Raw genomic sequence first — 22,522 nt, 5'->3', positions numbered from 1 at the left:
CCACTTCAGGCCCCGCCCCCAGGAGGGCGTGGCGTGGCATGGCGGGAGACTGGTGATTGTTCTTGGATGATTTATACGTTTTGTCTTCTTGGTTGTGTATTTACAGGGTGGGGGCTCAATTTCGCAGCATCGGGTTAAGTTGTATAAAAGTTTACAATGAAAGGATCGTGCCAGGTCCTTTGCTAGCTCAGAGCATGCAGGGTGTTGTTGGGGAGTTGAAAACCAGCCAGAAAATCGACTGGGTCAACTCTTGGGCATCTCAGGCTTTTTTCTTAAGGCCTTTTGGAAGCCAGCAGCCAGGAAAGACTGCAGGAGAAGGCCCGAGAGTTGCGGCTGCAGCTGTCCACCTGGCAGTCAGACATTTGGCTTGCCCATGCGACTGAATCTTCCTCCGTGCTTGTATGAATATGCACTGTATTCCACAACTTGCAAACTGGACCTCTGTACACAGTCTCAATGGTGTTTAGAAAAATAACGCACTGCCCCTTAAGTCGCAGGAACTAGAGTTGTAGGATGAACTGGTAGAGAATGATGAGGAATCGAAATCTGTGTTGAATTTCCCACTTAGAATACTGAAGCAAAGCTGTTGGTTAATTCATGGGCAGGAAACATTCCTTACTAACTGCATGGGTATCTCTTTACATACCTCTAAGTGCTTTGCCTTACCTGGATGTGAGGACTGAGGTATACAGAGGCGAGGGCCATCAGGGAAGGCTGCTCTTCTGTGCACAAAATAGCACCACAATGCACCCGTTATATTCCCCTTGTTAAGATGACAGGATGCTCTATGCTCATAATGTTTACAGTTGGTTTGTAGAGGGGAACAAATCCTCACTGTTTGCTAACACCCTGGAAATAAGGAAATAGGGATCTCAAGGTCAAGTTTCATTTCCTGTTCAGTAGGTTGCTAGTAGCCACAAGTGACCCTTTAAATTAAAGTGAGACAATTGAGTTGCACTGATCACAGTATGCGTGAGGTCGGTTGTATTGGGAAAACGGTGAAATACAGGAAACAGATATGAGACATATCCGTGACAAAAGATTCTGTCGTAAATCGCCATTTCAAGGCAGGCTTCTAGTCAGTCGCTTCCCGAGCGTTAGTAATCAGAAAAAAGACTGGCAAGGATGGGGTGACTGATGGAGCCAGACAGAAGCCTCTCCCTATCCTTTATAAAAAGGCTCTGAACCCTGCCCCCCTCACCCCCAAAAGCCAAGTCCCTGAAATTGAACTCAAACAGTTATTCGGAGATTGCACACACACACACACACACACACACACACACACACACACACACACACACACACACACACACAAGCAGCTGATACCTACTCCAGTCACCCAGCTGTTACAAAAAGAGAAACAGACCCTGTAGTGTCAAAATGGTTAAGATCCTCATTCTGTCCTTAGCAAGCTCCTTCCACATCCTTAGCTACAAAACCCCAGCCGAAAGCATGTGATGTGCCTTCTCGTGATCTCTGGTCTTTGGGTGAGTCCTGTGCCCTGATCATGGCGCGCATGGCCAGAACTAGAAACACTCCTTCTCTGGCATTGAATAAAGCTTGCTCCTCGCTGCTTGAGGACGTCTAAATTCTCATCTTTTATTTCTCCCTGCAAGCTTAATTCTCACTTTTCCTTATACTTTTGACCCTAACAACGCCTCTAAGTCTTGGGACAAGACAAATGCATACACAGGAGTGGATGAGGGAACAGGAAGGGACAGGCTGTCTGGGAAAATGGTATGCCCGGGTCCTGGCAGATGGAGGGCAGGGAGGGCAAGGTGGGAACCAGGTAAGCCAGCCTGGTGGAGGGGGCAGGAGGTCTGAGGAAGAAAGGACGGGGTGAGGAAAGACTCTCCGTAGGCTCTTTCGAGTGCGGGTTGGCAGCCACGGCTCCAGGTGTGCACGTGCGCGTGCTTGTGGGCGTGTGCTGGGGAACTGCGCGTGCGCACAGCAGAGGCGCGGGCTCGGCACGCAGCCGCTTCCGCCACACTTTGGCGTGCAGTCTACATCTCCGCACCCGCCTCGCGTGGTTCCCGAGGTGAGAGGGAGGACTTCCGGGTTGGCTTGGCGTTGCCTGGGTAACGGCAGCGGGGAGGGAATTTGGACGTGTCGAGTTCCGTGCGGATCCCGACCCCAATTCCTGTGCCTGCCTGCAACCTCTCCCTGACCGGAAGTCAGGACCCGGCCGAACACTGCGCAGGCGCAGGATGCGGAGGTCTTCTGCCCACCCCGGTCTGTACGGTAGTGTGGGTGACGGGCGGTGATTGATGGGGTCCGCCGGGACCGTGCTCTGGGGCGCTGGTGGGAAGCAGGGGGACAGGGCTTCGGTGGAGCTGCACACATCTGGGCACCCGCATCTGGGCACCCGCGGGGACCCGGCCTGCGTGTCCAGTGCTCCCGCCGAGGTAGATAATTAACGCTGCCTGCGCGGCTTAGCTGGAGGTCCATGTCTGCCCTGGCCTTTTTTTTTCCTTTTTAAGAAGTAGATTTTCCAATCATTTACGTTGGTATAGTACATGTCAAGTGTGTGTAAATCACTTAAGTTACGTCACGTTAGTGTTCACCGGTATGGTACAGGGTAGGATGTGAAACAGAAAAGGCTCTCTAGAATGTTTACAGATGTTCTTTGGGTCGGAGGCAGGCCCCAAAGGGACCTATTTTACCTTATGTATGTAGGTGTTTTACCTACATATGTCTGTGCACCACATGCGTGCAGTGCGTAGGGAGCCCAGAAGAGGACATCGGAGTTACACATGTGAGCCCTAGGGACTACACCCTGCTCTTCTGCGGGAGCAGCATGGGTTCTGAAACCACTGAGCCATCTCTCCAGCTGCCCCCCACATCCCAGGGAGCTTTTAATTTAGAACTTTCTTCAACTTTACTTTTACTCACTATCTCTTGTATAGTTTTACATCTTAGCGTGTATCTTCCAAAAGTGGTTGCATCTATTTGTTAATCCCTACAGTTGGTCCCCTCTCTGTTGTCTGTGGTCCCTGGATTGTCCCCTTTTGACTTTTTGAGGGACTAATGTAGAAAGCAGTAGTCATTTTTTTGTCCTCTGGTCATCTCTGGCTTGTGTTCTGTCTTGGTTTTCTTTTTTTTTTTTCCAGAAGGAAGATAAAGGGTTTATTTAATAATAAGTTATCTTAAGATGGTAATTAATATACAAAGCAAAATATGCAAAGGGTATTGGGAAGGTAGCCTACATTCCACTCTCTGCTGTCTCTCAACCAGCAAAGTGTCCTTTGTGAGATGAGGCCCCCAAGAGCTGTCACTAAACCTATAGTTCCCAAAGTGTCACAGGGACCCAGAGACTGTCTTGGTTTTCATTTTCTCTCTAATCTACTGCAAACGCCCCTTTAATTATAGTTATTTCTAGAACCTAGTGTCTAAAAATCCAGTTTACACTGATGGGGGTTTATTTATTTTTTCTAAGACGTCTGAGCTGATGGGTGCCTCATAACGACTGTGTATTCTTTTTTGTATTTATTTATTTTATGTGTATGGATGTTTTGCCCTCACATATGTCTGTGCATTACATGTGTGCTGTGTATGCACTGACGCACTGAGCCATGTCTCCCGTCCTTCCGTTCTTAGGAACCGTTAAGTGGTGTTGTAAGTGTTGACTAGCACTGAACTGTGAAAGTCACCAAAGGCTGTGTCTGGGAAGTCAGCTGTGAGAATAGTCAGTAGGGCTTCCAAATGGTTTTGTTTGATTTTTTTAGAGCAGTGGTTCTCAACCTTCCTAATGCTGCTACTCTTATTCCTCATGTTGTGGTGACCTCCTAGCCATAAAATTATTCAATGCTACGTGATAACCATAATTTTGCTGCTGTTATGAATTGTACTGTAAATATCTGGTGTGCAGAATATATGATATGGGACCTCTATGGGGTCGCGACCCACAGGTTGAAAACCACTGTTTTAGAGGCCCCATTATGGGTATTTGTTACTGCAGGGATCCTGATTTAGCACTTGGTAAAAAGTTTTGGCGTACAAAGCTTTTAAGAAAAGGATTTTTTAAAAGAAATGAAAACATTCACCAAAATATGTATTTGTGTATTCAGAGATACCAAGGTTTTTAATTTGCATTCAACTAGAGAGTAAGGCCGAGACTCTCCTTATTTTAGGTTGAACACGACACAGAGGCTCCGGTTTTAATATGCAGAAGCGAAGAGGAAGGACAGGGAGAGTCAGGAGGCAAAGGCAAAGTTCCGACGCAAGAGGAGGTACATACAGGGCTGGGAAGAAGCCGTGTGTGTGTGTGTGTGTGTGTGTGTGTGTGTGTGTGTGTGTGTGTGTGTGTGTGTGTGTGTGTAGGGTCTGTTCACAGTGTTCCTCATGGGAAGAAGCCATGTGTGTGTGTGTGTGTGTGTGTGTGTGTGTGTGTGTGTGTGTAGGGTCTGTTCACAGTGTTGCTCATGGGAAGAAACCCTGGGTGGAGGAGGGTCTGTTCACACAGTGTTCCTAATGGGAAGAAACCCTGAGTGGAGGAGGGTCTATTGGTAGCTGGAGGGCCAGCCTTTAGCTACCCAGGGTATGAAAAAAAAATTCCAGGAATGCAGTGAAAAAGTTTTTATCTATCTGAAGGCTAGACTTTTTCTGTCTGAGGGGAAAAGTAAGGAAACATACATGCTTTCTGAGGGTAACTTTCTCCTTTACTTCCTCTAGAAAAAAAATCTCTTCTGAAAATCTCTCTGGCTTCACATAGTTACAGTCCACACTGTTACCTTCTCCACACATTCTCCACACCACATACCTCTTTTGCACAGTTACACCTCTTTTCTATACAGCTTCATTTCCCTTGTCTCCTCACAGTTACAAGTTTCTACACAGCCATAGCTGTGTCTTATTTACATAGCTCTCTCACCACACAGCCACATCTCTCCCTGCACAGTCGTAGATTTCTATACACAGCTACATCTCTTTTTACATAGCTCCACACTTCTCTCATACATATTTCTTCTCTCCACCTGCAAATTCCTTCACACACTACTAGATCATTCACTCAGTCTTTACTCACTCACTTTCTCACTCACTCACCCTCCTCTACACACACATCTCTCCCCTACATCTCTTTTCTATATAGCTACTCAAGCTCTCTCTTCTACAAAGCTATTCATCTACTCATGTGTACTTCTCTGCACATATGTCCTGCTCTCTCAGCGCGCGCGCGCACACACACACATACACACACACACACACACACACACACACACACACACACACACACACACGCTCTTTTACCTCTACCCAGCTCTTTACACAGACATACGTCTTAGAATCTCTTTCTGAAAATGTCTCTTGCTCTCTCTCCTGTCTAGCTGCTCATCCTCTCTCCTCAGCTCCCTCTGCACCCCCCCCCCACTAACACACACTCACTGCTACGTCTTTACACAGCTCCGCTACATAGCAGTAGCTCCTTCACACAGCTCTTTCACACAGCTCCCCTCACAGCCAAACTCTGCCCACATATGAGTTACATTTTCAGGGTCACAAAGCATTTCTTGAATAAACAATCAGAGACAGAGCCAAACTGATACACATAAGAAATCACACGGTTTCTTTCAGGCTAGGAAGGTCATATTGACTGGCCAGTGAGTAACACTTGGCCATGAATGTAGCTCTAAGTTGGTGAGGGTTCCCAGACAGAAAGTAAACAGTTGGCTGAATCTTGAGCCTGTAACACAAACTGAGGCTGGGACATGCAAAAAGTCAATTACTGTAAAGGGTTATGCCTACCAAAGTTGCCTCATGTCTGACCTTGATTCAGTAACAAACAATACCTGGGAATTCATCTTTGTGTATTTGTCTCCAGGGGCAACAGTTTGCTTTGAATATGTTCTGAAGTCTAAAATTAACTGTCTTTATGACTGAAAATTCTATTACTTTCCTGTATCAGTTATGAAACATATTTTAATATTATTAGAATTATACAGATTAAGCAGAAATCATCTTCTTGACCATCCACAGCAGTATATGTGTCCAAAGATGGAATATTTTCTCAAGATAAACACACAAGCAGTGGGGAAATACCCATAGCTGTTATTAGGGAAGAAATGAAGTGGCGCATGAGAGAAATTACAGACAGGAGCAAACAGTCATTTCCAGTCAGCGGCTCCACAGCTCTGCCAGGTGGTGCTCCCCATCAGGTGGGTCTGGTGGGGTGACCTATTAAATACTAGTTGTCACCTGCTGGATACTCCCAGGGCCTCCTGCAAGGTCTGTTCACACAGTGTTCTTCAGAACATTGTTCAAAGAGAATAGTCCGTAAAGAACATGTTTTAATGGCGTCCTTACACCAGTATGAGAGGATGAATGTATTTTACTCATTGTTTCTACGTTTTTCTCTCTGGCTCTTCCCTGGGTTTCTGCTTCTGTTTGTCTGTCCTTTTGCTCTGGTCTCTCTCTCTGGATATAAAGCATCTCCGATTGATGGTGTGATATACTTTAGTCTTGTCCTTAACCAGCCTGGTGGGTGCTGCCTCTTGATGGATTTCTTACACCTGCCATTTTCCATTTTGTTTTCTTTATGTCTAGTGTCTGATTTTTGTTCTTCTGTTTCTCCTTTAGTGGTTTCTATTATATTAAAGTGGTATTTTATTTTATTTTATTTTTTTGGTTTTTCGAGACAGGGTTTCTCTGTGTAGCTTTGCGCCTTTTCCTGGAACTCACTCTGTAGCCTAGGCTGGCCTCGAACTCACAGAGATCCGCCTGGCTCTGCCTCCCGAGTGCTGGGATTAAAGGCGTGCGCCACCACCGCCCAGCTTTAAATTGGTATTTTAATTCCTAATTGTCTTTTCACTATATGTATGTCTTACTTAGGTTTTCTATTGCTGTGAATAGACACCATGACCACTGCAACTCCTATAATGGAAAACATTTCACCAGGTGGCAGTGGCGCACACCTTAATCCCAGCCTCAGGAGGCAGAGCCAGGCGGATTTCTGTGAGTTCGAGGCCAGCCTGGTCTATAGAGCGAGATCTAGGACAGGCACCAAAACTACACAGAGAAACCCTGTCTTGCAAAACAAACAAACAAACAAACAAACAAACAAAAAGCAAAAAATTAAGGAAAACATTTAATTGAGGTGGCAGCTTATAGTTGAGAGGTTCAGTTCATCATTATCATGGCAGGGAGCATGGCAGCACACAGGCAGACATGGTGTTGGCTACATCTTGATCAGAAAGCAACAGGAAGTGAACTCAGACACTGGGTGGTATCTTGATCATAGGAAACCTTAAAGCCTGCCCCTACAGTGACACACTTCCTCCAACGAGGCCATACCCACTCCAACAAAGCCACATTTCCTGATAGAGCCACTCCCTATGAGCTTATGTGGCGCCAATTACATTCAAACTACCACACTCCACTCCCTGGCCCCCGTTAGCTTATAATAATATCATAATGCAAAATGCAATTTAGTCCAACTTCAAAAGTCCCCATAGTCTATCACAGAATCAACAATGTTTTAAAGTCCAAAGTTCAAAGTCTCTTCTGAGATTCATACAATATCTTAACTGTAATCCCCCCCATAAATCAAAATCAAACAGTAGATCACATACTTCCAACATACAATGGCACAGGATATATATTACTGTTCCAAAACATAGGGAAGGGAGTAGAGTGAGGAAATACTGGACCAAAGCAAGACCAAAAACCAACTGGGCAAACTGCAAACTCTGCATCTCCATGTCTGATGTCAAAACACTCTTCAAATCTCCAGCTCCTTTCAGCTTTGCTGACTGCAACACACTTCTTTCTCTTGGGCTGGTTCCACTCTCTGTTAGCAGCTCTCCTTGCAGGTATCCCATGGCTCTGGCATCATCTGGTCTCCAAGGCAATCCAGGCTTCAACTCTACAGCTTCATGCAATGGCCTCTCTAGGCCTCCATTCAAGGACACCCCTGACACTCAGTGGCTTTTCTTAGTCTTGGAGGCAGATTCCATAGCCCTTTCTTCTATCCTTAACGCCAGTGCCATGTGGCAGAAGCTGGAGGTTCTGTTGCTTGCTGGGGCTGGAACATGGTCCCCTTGTTCAATTACATCTTTACCAGCTTTCTTTCACTACCTAAGCTTGGCTGTCCTGAAACTGGATCTAGACCAGGTTGGCCTCAAACTCAGAAACTCTCTAGCCTCTCCCTTCAGAGTTCTGGGATTAAAGGCATGCACCACTACACCTGGTTCTAAACTTTTCTTTAGTTCCTTTTCACAAGTTGGAAATTTAGCTGGGTGGGATCTTGCTCTGAGGTCACCACTTTCTTTATTCCATTTCTTAATTTGTTTATCTCATTGAACACAGCACTTCATTCGTTTTCTCCTAAAAGCTTACATTTTCTTGCTCCTTTTCATTATAAATCTTCATTAGAGTTACCACTAATAACCACACAACAGAGGCTGTACTACGTTGTTTTGAGATCTCCTCTGCCAACAGAATTAATCCAAAACTCTTTACTTTAGCCTCAGGCAGACTGCTGTGGGATGGTCTGTATGTCAAGTGTGTTGCTGATTGGTCAATAAATAAATCACTGATTGGCCAGTGGCCAGGCAGGAAGTGTAGGCGGGACAAGGAGGAGAATAAAGCTGGGAAGTGGAAGGCTGAGTCAGAGAGACACTGCCAGCCGCCACGATGAGAAACAGCATGTGAAGATGCTGGTAAGCCACGAGCCATGTGGCAAGGTATAGATTTATAGAAATGGATTTAAGCAGTAAGAACAGTTAGCAAGAAGCCTGCCACGGCCATACAGTTTGTAACCAATATAAGTCTCTGTGTTTACTTGGTTGGGTCTGAGTGGCCGTGGGACTGGCAGGTGAGAGAGATTTGCCCTGACCGTGGGCCAGGCAGGAAAACTCTAGCTACAGCAGACTCTTCAGACAAAGTCAAAAAGCAGTCACATTTTTCACCAAGATATCACAACAATTATCTCTAGGCAACATACTAAAATTCTTCTCCTCTGAAATCCCCGACAGTTCAAATAACTCTTGGTACCAAAGTTTTCCATGCTTGTACTAGCATGGCCTATTAAGCAGTGCTTAAAGTATTCCATTGCTTTCCTAACACAAAGTACCAAAGTCCAAATTCCTGCAAACAAAAGCATGGTCAGGGCTATCACAGCAACTAGTACCAACTTCTGGCTTAGTTAGGGTTTCTATTGCTGTGAAGAGACACCATGACCATGGCAACTCTTATAAAGGAAAACATTTAATTGAGGTGGCGACTTACAGTTCAGAGGTTCAGTCTGTTATCATCATGGCAGAGAGTGTGGCAGCATACAGGCAGACGTGTTGGTGCTGACTACATCTTGATCAGAAAGCAACAGGAAGTGAACTCAGATACTGGGCTGTATTTTCAGCATGGGGATCTCAAAGCCTGCCCCCACAGTGACACACTTCTGTAGATGTAACTGTCTTGTTAAATAAGAAACACAGAGCCAATTGCAAAGTTAAAAGCCCAAGAGGTCAGAGCAAAAGCTAAGAGCTAAAAACCTTACCCTTCACTGCCGCTGCTGTCTTCCTCAGCAAGAGTGCTACTTCCTGTGTATCTGTCTTTATATAGACTTTCTGTTCTGCCTTCTCATTTGGTTGTAAACCCAACTGCATGACCTCCTCGTCACTGCCCATCTATACATACCTCCAGGTCTTCTATGGTTGGTATTGAGATTAAAGGCATGTGTCTTCATGCTGGCTGTATCCTTGACCACACAGAGATCTACCTAGCTCTGCCTCCCAAGTGCTGGGATTAAAGGTGTGCACCACCAATTTCTGCTATGGCTTGCTATTAGCTCTGACCCCCAGGCAACTTTATTTATTAACATACAGATAAAATCACATTTCAGTACAAATAAAATATCACCATATACTTCCTTCAGTGAGGCCACACCCATTCTAACAAGGCCACACCTCCTAATAGTGCTACCCCCTATGAGCTTATGGGGGCCAATTACACTCAAACCACCACAATATGTATATTTTTCTCTTGAGACTGAGTAACTTAAGCAGAGTAAGTTGTAGTAGAGGCTGGGAAATCTAACATCAAGGTTCTGGATAGCTTGGTTCCTAGAAAGCCCTGTCTGCCTGCCTTGTGGCCAGCTTGGTTCTCACCTTGTCCTCACGTGGTCAGGACATCTGTGTTCTTCCCACTTTTGTTGGAGAGGGGTGTTGGCATGAGATCTATGGCCTCATACATAATAAGCGCATGCCGTACCACTGAGATACATCCTCAGTTCCCTCTCTCATTAGGCCATCATCATGAAGGTCCCCCCATGACTTCTAACCCTGGTTATTCACTTCAGAGTACATTTGCAAATATCACGAGAGCTTCAGCGTATAACTAAAAGAAACATAAAATCTGAAAGTCATGTTTATTATGTACCTTTTACATGTTTTCAGCAGTATTTTATAGCTTTTGATGTGTGAGTCATGTATACATATATACATACATATATATTTGGATCTACTAAGAATTTCTTATTTTGCCAGGCGGTGGTGGTGCACTCCTTTAATCCCAGCACTCCGGAGGCAGAGGCTGGTGGATCTCTGAGTTTGAGCCTAGTCTACAGAGTGAGTTCCAGGATAGGCACCAAAACTACACAGAGAAGCCTAAGGAAAGCTATTGGAGTCCTACTATTGGTTTTAATGCGGCAATGCTGCAGCTTTGTTATTCATTAAGCGGTGCTGTTACCATGCAAAAAAAGCCACAAGGCACAACAAAACCCATTATCAGAGCAGAGTTTTATTAGAATGCAGGGGGAGAGACAGAAGAGAGCGTGGCCAGGCCTGTGGAAGGGACACATACAGATTGAGAGAGAGATTGGGGAGGAGAAGGAAGAAAAGGAAGGGGAAGGGTCTGTGTCTGCTTCTTATGGATTACCCTGCACATGCGCATATGGGTTTATGGAGCTACACCACACATGCGCAGATTGTGTGATCACGCAGCACACAGATTCATGTAGGACATAAGGCCCCTTACTTGGCTACTTAACTGCTCATGTATGGTCATGCAGCTGGGGGAGTGGCCAGGAATCTGAACACCTACCCCTTGGTAGCCTTCACCAGAGTTCCAGAAGAGATGCTGCCAGTGGTGGATTAATCCGAGGGGTTCACTAACAAATCTACGCACACGAAACTCTTTAATCTCTACACTTTATTCTTCTGAGTCAGTTCTCTCTCCACACAGCTGCTTTTCTGCTCTTATACTTACCTTCTTTCTTGCCTGATTCTCTCCACATCTTTCTGCTCTTGCCTCTAAATGCTATCTTGATTCCTTCGTCTTAGTTCTGCCCCATCTTGGTCTTTCTCATTCTTACCCGCCTAGTTCTTCCCCATCAGGCTCTTCCTCATCTCCCATCTCCTCCTTGTAGTTCTCCATCCAGTCCTCCAATCTAGTCCCCCGAGTCTCTGAGGTTTACAGTTATACACCATGCAATAGCAGTGCTCTGGCTAAGGCAAGGTCATCAGGCTTGAATTCTTACAGGGTCATAAAGGCAGAGAAGAGTTTTCCTCAGGCAGTGACCATTAGGCTTTCTTCTACAACCCAAAAGGGGAGTGGTTAAGGGGGGAGGTCAACTAAGAGCTAAAATTGGTTAAGAAGGGAATTTATGTGCTCAGACTGCATTCCTAGAAGGGGTTAGGTAAAATTTTAGGAGTCTATCATAAACGTGCTGAAACTACAATCTTACAGGTGGTTAGGTAAAAGAGTCTGTAAGTCACTTAAAAACTGCCTCTAATTTCCTACGACACCATATACTGGCAGGGTGGGTGACGCTGCTCAGAGTTAGGAAACCTGTCTCAAAACTACACTGCACCTGGTATGCAAAAAGCTCTTTTTGTTCTGAGTCAGTTGCTCTGGAATGCCGCTTGGGCTGTGAGAGAAAGGAGGGAAACAAAGCTATGCATCTAAGTTAGGCAGTGTCTCTGTAAGGGTGTTTACCTTAATTCAGGAGACTCAGCCATTGGTCTGAAATGCTTTGTCCTGTCTGCCTTTTGCTTTGGATGCTAGAGAAAGTATATCAGATCAAATACACTGTTAGAAGTTATTGGGAAAGTATGAGAGTGCACAAGAAATTCATAGCAGGAAACAGCTGATATACTAAAAGCTGAATAACACCAAATACTCCTTGAGATTTGGCTTAATCCTCTGGAAGGCCTTAGCTTCTTCTAGGTATTAGCTTTGTCATAATCAGCTGAATTCCTCCTACATTCCTGTCTCTCGTAGCAGAAACCCTGTCTCAAAAAAACCAAAAAAACCCCCCCAAAACCCCAAATTTGTATTTTAATAGCATTTTTGGAATTTGACTTTTTTGGTTATTACTAATATATTTAATATAATTAATTTTTTATGTGTTGATTTGTATCTTCCAACTTTGCTAAACTCATTTGTTGTTTTGATATTCCTCTTAGATATTCCATGATTATGCATATGTGTTCTGAAATTTTGTTTTTTTTCCCTCAATTTGATTCTTTTATTTATTTTCCCTTGTTACACTGGTTAAATAGCTTTTGTATTTTTGAGGAAAAGTGAGAGAAGTTTATTTTTTCCCTGTTCTGGATCTTAGAGGAGGTCACTTAGCTCTTCACTGTTGTGGGATATTTGTATACTGTATGAAGATATATGTGATTGGTTTAATAAAGAGCTGAACAGCCAATAGCTAGGCAGGAGGTATAGGCGGGACTTCAGGGCAGAGAGAGGAAGTAGGAGGTAGGGAGGCACAGGGAGAGGCCAACAAGATGTGGAGGGAGTTGGACATACAGAATGAAAGAAAGGTAAAAAGCCACATGGTAAAACAGATGAATAGAAATGGGTTAATTTAAGTTACAAGAGCTAGTTAGGAACAAGCCTAAGGTATAGGCCAACCTTTCATAATTAATAAGTCTCCGTGTTATTATTTGGGAACTGGCTGGGGGGGGACAGAGAAAGACTCGTTACATTTTGCTGTTAAAGTTGCATCTTATGGCAGTGCTCGGAATGGAATGTAGGACTACGGATATGAGGCGGACATTCTACCCCTGGGCTATAGCCCCTGCCCAGTCCACCGCCCCCCCCTCCGATTGTGTTTTTTTTTGTTGTTGTTGTTGTTTATCTGGGTGTGGAAATTTCTTTCTGTCTTATTAGCTGATGATTTTTTTACAGACTGCTGTTAGATGTTACCAGATGGTTTTGTGCATGCATCGAAATAATCATACAGCAAATGGCTTTTCTGTTGAGCGTATATCATCCTCATTTCTAGTCTGTCTGGTCTGCTTCGTCGGATTTATACCTTTGACATGCTGGCCCACTGACACGGCGATGATAATTGTGGTGTGTTCTTGTCTCTCCTGACAGTGAACGAGAGCTACAAACCTGAATTTATAGAGCTGAGAAAATGGCTGAAAGATAGAAAGTTCGAAGACACAGGCTTAGTGCCCGCCTGCTTTCCAGGTGAGAGTCAAGTGAAGGGCGGGTGCAGTTGGGGTTGGGGGTCGGGGGGGGGTGCTTCCTGCAGTGGCCGTCATTTCTGGAAACACATCTGGTGCAGTTGGGGTTGGGGGTGGGGGGGTGCTTCCTGCAGTGGCTGTCATTTCTGGAAACACATCTGGTGCTGTATATTGGAATTCGCCGTTTGTTTGTGTTTTACCTTCCTTTCCTATGGAAAGGAATGACAGATGAGGAAAAAAATTACATTTGAAGGAGAATAATAAAAGTAAGATGAAGCCATGAGGCCAGCTGTGGCGGCGCATGCCTTTAATCCCAGCAGCACTCAGGAGGTGGAGGCTCCTGATATAGATTTAATATAGATTTAAAAAAAAAAGAAAAGAAAAGCAGATGTAGCCATGAATAAGGACAACACTTGAAAGACACAAAGTCTCATGCACTCGTGGGAGAGCAGCATTTGACTCGTGTGTAAAGAGCCCACGCGGCTGACAGGACCTGACAGGACCTGAGGGACCTGTAAACAAACCTCAGAACGTGGGCATCTTCCTTAGCATTTGAAAAATTTTAAGATTCCATCTCACCCCAGTCAGAATGGCTCATATCAAAACACCTGGCAACAAAGGCCGTGAGCTTGTGGAGAAACAGATTCTCTCACTCACTGCTGGTAGGAAGGCAAATTGATCTGCTCTGGATATGAGCATGGAGAATCCTCAGAAAAACTACAACGTGAATCTACCATATATGACTGAGCTAGATCCACTCCTTGGCATATTTCCAAAGACTCAACAGATACTCAGCCATGTCCACTGCTGCTCTGTTCACAATCACCAGGAAATGGAAAGAACCTAAATGTCCTTTAACTGATGAATGGGTAATGAAAATGTGGTATATGTACACAATGAAATTCTATTCAGCTGTGCAGAAAAATGAAATAATGAAATTTTCAGGTAAATGCATGGACCTAGAAAAGATCATATTGAGTGAGGTAACCCAGGCCCAGAAAGATAGACAGTGCACGTCCTTCTCATGTGTGGTACCCCCATCTCCAAATCCTCAGCCAGAAGTGTAGAGCTACCACCCCTCATGGCAGAAACCTCTTTACAGCAGACCATCACAGTGGTTGTTACTTGCAGGTTACAGAGCTGAATGTTTTGCCATAGTGAACTATGGATGCATTCAGGGAGGCAAAGGGTTTAATGGTAAAATGGAAGGGTTACAAAATTGCTTTGAAACAATTATCCACAGCCAGAGAATCACAAGGTCAGGGTGAGTCTAGTGTCAGACAGATGACTGCTGGGCAGGCATCCTCACGTGACTGTTTATGTAAAGTTACAGTTTTAGCAGAATATTTTGTGCTAGTTCCTGTTGTGAGACAATTAAGTGTGAAGCGGCTCCCTTTTTGACTCTCTGGCTTCATTTGTCAGGGTTTGACATAAGTGCTTCCATTTTGTTCCTGACAATGTTCAGAGGACCCTGTGTGGTCCAGGTCTCTGCTGGTTTATGAGTGTGAGCTGCTTTGTTAGCCAAGGACAGGATATTTAACTTTGTGTTTTTGTGTGTCAAGGACTGGTCAGTAAGTTCCTTTCTTGGGTTGTGGCATGTGGAGTTCTTCAGCTCATCCCAAGAAAGGTGTCTGTATTGTCCCGTGTTAAGGTCCTTAGATCTTGACTCAGAACCCAGCTTTGCTGTTCAAGGAATGTAAACCCACAGAGAGGTCAGGTCGTATTCCAGAACAGCTTCCTGACCCCATCCTCCCTGGGAGGGAAGGGCCAAGAGACCCACGTGCAGCACTGCATGGTTGCGACCTGTTTTTAGTCCTGAAGGCCCCCAGGTCTCCAAGATGCAGTAGGACTTACCTCCATGTTTCGTTTCTTCCAGGAACAGGAAGAGGGCTGATGAGCAAAACGTCACTGCAGGTGAGAACTTCTCTTTTATCCTTGGCTCAAGATAGATCCTGCTGTGGGCATATGTGCATGTGTGCGTGCATGCGTGTGTGCCTGTGTGTGTGTGTGTGTGTGTGTGTGTGTGTGTTTTGCTCACATCAAGTGAATCAAATGTGCTTCCCTGTGTAGCCATTTCTCTTATTTACCAAATGGATAGATTTGGTTAGGATTATGCCAAGGAAGCTTGAGTTTGCTCTGTGAATACAGACATCGAAGTCCTCCTGCTGACCCAGCATTGAAATATATTTGTTGTCATTTCAACAAGCAGAGGGGACAGATGATCTGTCCATTATGGTGATATTTTATTTGTATTAAAATGTTATTTGTATGTTAATAAATAAAGTTGCCCGGGGGTCAGAGCTATTAGCAAGCCATAGGAAAGCAGGGCAGTGGTAGCGTATGCTTGTAATTCCAGCACTTGGTAGGCAGAGCTGGGTAAGTCTCTGTGTGTTCAGGGATACAGCCATTATTGGATACACATGCCTTTAATCTTAATACCAATCATGGAAAACCTGGAGGCCTATACAGACAGGCTGTGAGGAGGCGGTCATGTGGTTGGGTTTACAACCAATGAGAAGGCAGGACAGGAACTCTATATAAAGACTTTAACACAGGGGTAGCTCTGGTTCGGAGAGGTAGGACCACCGCAGGAGGAAGGGTAAGGTTTTAGCTCTTAGCTCTGACCTCTTGGCTTTCTTCTTTGCATTGGTTCTGTGTTTCTTATTTAATAAGAAGGTTGGATACATCTACATTCCATAGAGGACCCGAGTCCTTCCATCTCCTTGTCACTCCCTAAGCCTCTGAGTTTGAGTTATAGATGGCCCAGCCCCAGGGACTGCAAAGGCAGGAAGGTGGCTGTCTTTTTGTAGATGAATTTCTAAACGGTCTTATTAAATAAAAAACACAGAGCCAAATATAGGGGTGAAAGCCTTAGATCAGGGAAATAGGGGAAGCCACCAGCCAACCTCACCTCACCAACTCTGCAGCTTCCAAAAGCCGTGACTTCCTGTCTACCCACACACATATGCCTTGCTGTTCTGCCATCTGATTTGCTCTCTCTGTTCAGCTACATCACTTAGTCTTTCTGCCCAGCTCTGTCACTTCCTGTCTGTACCGAACTCCAGACCTCCATGGTTAACTAGTTTTGGAATTTAAGGTGTGTGCCACCACACCTGGCTCTGTTTCCGGTGTGGCCTTGAACACAGAGATCCTGTCTTCCAAGTGATAGGATTAAGAGCGTGTGCTACCGTTGCTGATTTCTTTGTTTACTTAAAATGGCTTGCTGTTTCCTCTGATCTCCAGGCAAGTTTTACTTATTAAAGCACAAATAAAATATCTCCACAGTCTTTTCCCTGGCCCTGTGGGGCCTGAGTGGAACTCTGAGGAGGAAGGAGACAGCCTGGGTAGACCGAGAGTGTGCCACAGCACGTCAGGGCTGTGATGGTGTCTGTGATGGCGGTGGTGCTGGGAAGGAGAGCAGGAGTGCGCTGGGAGTGGCCCTGGAGCCCCTTCCACAGCATGCTCCAGACCTGCATCTGTTTCCTTACCTGGAAAATGACAGTCACGACGTGGGTCGTCTCCATGGTCCTCCTTTTTTTTTTTTCTATGCTATTTAGAAATGTTATCTACTGTGTAACTTTCTCAATAGTTACACATCAATTTTTTTATTTTAAAAATCACATAAGTTTATTTATCAAAATATTTTTGTGTTGGTGTTTGTACCTGGGGTCTTACCTAGGCTAAGTACACATTCCACCACAAAGCAACAGCCCAGCCCCTAAGTTTATTTTTAAATTCCTTAATTTGTTTAAACTTAGTCCTGTATGTATATTCTGTCAAAAGAATGTGAATTTCTTTGCTGTAATTTTATAATAATGCTGTTTTGTTTTTATTTATTGTTTTTACTCTTTTTAAGTGTGTAGTTTAGTGCTAGTGAGTTGAGTCACACTAGTGTGCAGTATTTCTACTTTTTATTATAAATGAAAAAAAATGATTAGTGTGTGTTTTTGTGATGTGCATGTGTGAAGCGGAGGACAGCTCTGAGTTCATTCCCCCCTTCCTCCTTTGCACTGGCTCTGGGGCTGAGCTCAGGTCGCCAGGCTCGTGGGGCAAATGCGACTCAGGGCTTCCCCCTGAGTGTTTCTGTTTTTGAGGCTGTCACAGCAATTCTGTACAGAGCAGCCCTTGAAAGGAGAGCCACAGCTGGCATGTACACAGCAGCACTATGGGGGGACCGTGCTCACACAGCAGTGTTATGGGGGGACCGTGCTCACACAGCAGTGTTATGGGTGGGGACTGTACTCACACAGCAATGTTATAGGGCGATCATGCTCACACAGCAATGTTATGGGGGGATCATGCTCACACAGCAGCGTTATGGGGGCGGGGAACCATGCACACAGCAGCATTATGGGGGGACCATGCTCACACAGCAGTGTTATGGGGGAACCGTGCTCACACAGCAGCATTATGGGGGGGACTGTGCTCACACATCAGTGTTATGGGGGGGGGGGTGTGCTTAGACCATGAAGTGGGCAGCGACACTGGCTTTTCTCCTTCCTCGACTTCCTTCCAGTTTTAGATAGCCCAGCCTGGCCTGGAATTCAGCATGTAGCTCAGGCTAGCCTCAAATACTCCATCTTTCTGCCCCCACCTTTGCAGTGCTGGGGTTACGGGTGTGTGCCGTGACACCTGGCCATGTGCACTCAGAAATGTGTGTGTGTGAAACTTTCTGAAAATAGAGATGTATGTTGTATGCAGTGAGATGTACAGATCTTAAATGTATATTTGATCTATTATATATTATATATATATTATAATGTGTCTGCTCAGGTGTTTCTCTGTTGTGATAAAACACTGACCCAAAGCAGCCTGAAGAGGAATGAGTTAATAGTACATCCCAGAGGAAAGTCCAGGTGGGAGCTTTTGGCTGGAACCTGGAGGCAGGGACTGACAGAGACGGCGGAGGAACGCTGTTTCCTGCCTTGCTTGCATGACTTGCTCAGCCTGCTTCCTTGCACAGTACAGGACCACCTGCCCAGGGGTGGCATCACCCACAGTAGGGTGTGCCCTCGCACATCAGTCATTAAGAAAATGCCCCACAGATATGCCCACAGGCCAGCCCACAGCAGGCAGCCTCTCGGTTCAGGTCTCCTGTCCCGTCTAACTCTAGTTTATTTCAAGTTGACAAAAATTAACCCGTCTAGTTGAAGCTTTTGTCAACCTGACACAAAACTATGTCACCGTTAAACCCTAGTTCCCCTCGTTTCTCTGCAGGGTCTCATGCTAACACCACAGTATAAACTGGAGGTAACATTCGGGCTCTCACAGCCTTGGAGAAAATCCAACACTTTAAAAGTTCAAGGTCTGCTGGGCTGCTGCCTTCCTCTTCCCCCAGCTGCCTCTGGGCCTTGGCAGCTCTCCTTCACGGGCTGATTTCTCTCTGAATCCAGGGACTCTGGCCCAGGTGTTCGGCCTCTACTCTGGGCGTGAAGACTCTCTACAAAGATGTCATCTCTAGACTCTGGTGGCCCTTGCCCTGTAGCATCTTGGCTGGACCTGGAGTTGATGTGAAGCAGGTCCACAAGCTGAGGCAGCTGCCGAGGCACGAGTGGGCTGGGCACAACGCTGTGGTAAGAGGACTGGATGGATGGACAGCTGGCAGAGAAGGACAGCAGGACCTTGTCACAGCTGGCACTGAGCCAGGCTGCCCTCCTCCCAGACCTCTTCAGCTGCGGGAGTCATGGCCTGCTGTGGCTCCACCTCCAAACACCTCTGCATTGTAGTTCTGCCTTCTGCCGGACCGACCGTGACAGCGCCTCCTCTTGGAGCTGCTGTCATCCCGTGTCACAGGGAGTGTGGCCCCCCAAGAAGGAATGACAAACCAGTGAGGTTCTTTGGCCACTGTGAGGAGATTTTAACTGAAGTGGGAGGGAGTGCTCCAGCTCTTTTTTTTTTTTTTTTGGTTTTTCGAGACAGGGTTTCTCTGTGTAGCTTTGCGCCTTTCCTGGGACTCACTTGGTAGCCCAGGCTGGCCTCGAACTCACAGAGATCCGCCTGGCTCTGCCTCCCGAGTGCTGGGATTAAAGGCGTGCGCCACCACCGCCCGGCTGCTCCAGCTCTTTATCAGCTGCAGGCCTTTATGACTGGATCTGTAATGCAGCACATTTCATTAAATGGAGCTGCTTTCCTCATGCCGTAGACAACTGAAATGAGATTTAACTCAGGTAGCTTTTTGAGTGGCTATTAGACCTGCAGATAAAGGTGTCTGGTCTCGCTGCTGTGCTGTTTTGACACAGACACTGCAGAGGTACCGGGATGTTTAAATGATGTGAAGCAATATTGGAAAAGAAGCTACGGGTACATTGTCACCAGCCCATCCAGCTGCTCCCTGTTTCAGGACACCTTGCAGCTCTTGGACATAGCATGTGGACACACCGTCACCAGCCCACCCAGCTGCTTCCTGCTACAGCCCTTGGACACAGCAGCCGAGCAGAAGCAAAGGCTTCTCCAGTCATCCTTGCATTTGGTCAGGCGCAGATCCCTCTCTCTTGGGCAAAGACAAGGGGCCTGGCAGCTTGTAAGTGTGAATGGCAAGTTCCTCAGAACTCCCCAGTGGTCACGGACCTTATGCCTCAGCCCTAATGCTGTGCAGATGCTAACACACCTGAAGAATTCCAAGTACAGATGCTGTGAAATGAAGAAGTGTTATCCTCACTCACAGCAGCTGTTGCTTTGTGTGAGGATGTGAAGAATCGCTCGAAGAACGTTCTTCAGAGTATACACCAGCGGAGGACACAGCCTGCCAAAGGGGAACACCCATCCCACGAGCTCTGGGGAGCTGAGAACATGCTTACTTCTGCTCCACTATTCTGTGGTGGGAATGATAGTGTTTGTAATGGCAAATTCAGGAAGCTTCAGGGCCAGCATGGTGGCTCACACCTTCATGGAGGCAGAGGCAGGCAAATCTCTGAATTCAGGGCCAGCCTGGTCTACATAGTGAGTTTCAGGCCAGCCAGGGCTAGCTACATAGAAAGACCCAGTCAAAAAAATAAGTAAGTAAATCAATAGATAAATAAATCTTCCAGATTATTTGGTATTTCTGTCTTTTCACAGAAAGTAATTGGGTTTCTTTTGGGGCCTGGACATGCTAGGCCAGGTGTGACTCTTCATTGGAGCAGCTGTCTTCAGGAAAAAAAAAATCCATCCAAAGAAATAATTTGATACAAGTGTTTGCAGAGGTGAAAATTTCTAATGTACATAAGAAACATCACTGAAGTAGAATATAATTTTAAATGATGCTTGAAAAGAGGTGGACTATCAAAATATAGGCCAGTGATGGCGCGTGATTTGAATTAGTGAGTTGGACTTTGCCCACCATGCTAAATTCCTTCTTTCCCTTTGGGTAATATTTCCACCGTAAATCATACCGTGGTAAAGTGTGAGTGTGACTTCAGGGTGTTGTTTGGATCTTAGATGGTCTTTTAATAGAAAACCTAGAGCCAGATATCAGGGTGAAAGCTGAAAGATCAGAGAAGCAGAGCAGTCAGCCACTAGTTCTTACCTCTGTGAAATCCTCAGCCTAAAGAGAGTGAGTTCCTGTTTCCTCATACCTTATACACCTTTCTCCGCCCTGCCATCACTTCCTGGGATTAAAGGCGTGTGTGCTCTCCAGTACTGGGATTAAATGTGTATGCCACAACTGCCTGGCTCTGTTTCCAGTGTGGCCTTGAATTCGCAGAGATTCAGATGGATCTCTGCCTCCCGAGTGATAGGATTAAAGGTGTGTGCCACCACTGTCTGGCCTCTATATCTAATCTAGTGGCTGGCTCTGTCCTCTGATCCCCAGATAAGTTTATTAGGGTTCACAATATATCACCACATCAAGGAAAGCTACATATATCCATTTGCAGGAGAATTGGATGCAGTATTTAAGAAAGGCAGAAGCAAGACCAAGTATAGTGGGATATTTTTGTTAATATTATTTATAGAATAGTTAAACATTTTCAGTAATTTTTTTTTTTTTGGTTTTTCGAGACAGGGTTTCTCTGTGTAGTTTTGGTGCCTTTCCTGGATCTTCCTCTGTAGACCAGGCTGGCCTCGAACTCACAGAGATCCTCCTGCCTCTGCTTCCCGAGTGCTGGGATTAAAGGCATGCGCCACCACTGCCCGGCTTCAGTAATTTTCTTTAAAAAATTCATCCGAGGAAATAACTTGACACAAGTGTTTTGCAGAGGTAAAAATTTTTAATGTTCATAGGAAACATCACTGAAGTAGAATATAATTTGAAATTGATGCTAAGTAAGTCTCCTAAGACTATTCTAATCTTATCAGACTTGTTTTAGGTGTGTAGTAATGAACAGAGAAGTCATATGGACAGAGCTGGAAGTTCTTACATGTTACCTAGTTGTGGTTTTCAGTTGGCTTCCATTTTTATATTTTGTTTGTTACTCTATAACAAACAAAAGTGTGCCTTGTGGTGGTTTGGATTCCTTTCTTTTTAAAAATACTTTATTCTGGTTGATTTAGTTTTATAGATTTGAATTTGTTTCAAAGAAATTCTGAGTCCGGTTGAATGTCATGAAAATATTTGTTACCATAAACAAAATTCTTGGGACTTAGAAAAAGTAAGTTAAATAATTTTTTAGTCCCAAAGGGAAGAACCAAAGCATAAAAACAGCCATGCTCAATCAAAGCCCAGCAGTGCTTCCCCGGATCTTGTAGCTCGTTGTCTGGCTTCTGGGGCTCACGTACGATCTTCTGGGCTCTGCCGTCCATAACAGCTTGTCTTGTAGGTGAGGCCAGCCCCACTCTACCTGCTGCTGTCCTGGGTGCTCACCTCATGGTCCTGGCATCTCCAGTATTCTGGAGTCTCCACTCAAGTTGAGGCCGTATCCACCAGTGGCCTCTCCTGGCTTCTGACATTGCCACACCTCAGCTTGCCTTCATGGCCTCTTCAGCCCTTGGGGTTTCTGTTGCCACAGAGGCTGCACCTTCAACAGTGGCCTCTCCTGGATCTCACAGTGCCGAGCCTCTGCTCTTCATGATCCCTTCACGCCTTCAGGCTAGTGCTTGTGAAAGGCTTACACACTGTTTACCAAGCCCTGCTGCCAGCCCTATGTGCAGTCCTTCCCGCTGGGCACAGCTTCTACGTGCTGATCCTGAGGAAG

The 22,522-nt window shown here is 45.5% G+C and overlaps 1 protein-coding gene across 6 annotated transcripts in view; it reads left to right on the top strand.

Moving 5' to 3' along the window:
• Window positions 1-1,958: 1,958 nt before the first annotated feature.
• Window positions 1,959-22,522, top strand: part of Setd4 (SET domain containing 4) — a 34,967-nt gene continuing 14,403 nt past the window's right edge. For 2 of the 6 annotated variants that reach the window (XR_008218927.1, XM_052741222.1), the window contains exons 1-4: window positions 2,075-2,405; window positions 4,131-4,229; window positions 13,321-13,416; window positions 15,289-15,326. Coding sequence is in view for 5 of the 6 variants with exons in the window: in XM_052741222.1 (XP_052597182.1) it covers window positions 4,163-4,229; window positions 13,321-13,416; window positions 15,289-15,326 (201 nt within the window). In the remaining variant the exon portion in view is untranslated. The other 4 variants (XM_052741226.1, XM_052741225.1, XM_052741224.1 and 1 more) reach the window with 4 other exon arrangements.

This window comes from Peromyscus californicus, unplaced genomic scaffold (genome assembly GCF_007827085.1).
Source record: "Peromyscus californicus insignis strain IS unplaced genomic scaffold, ASM782708v3 Scaffold_16__1_contigs__length_79575227, whole genome shotgun sequence".
Classification (NCBI taxonomy): Eukaryota; Metazoa; Chordata; class Mammalia; order Rodentia; family Cricetidae; genus Peromyscus; species Peromyscus californicus.
This window is presented reverse-complemented; position numbering and strand designations above follow the sequence as displayed.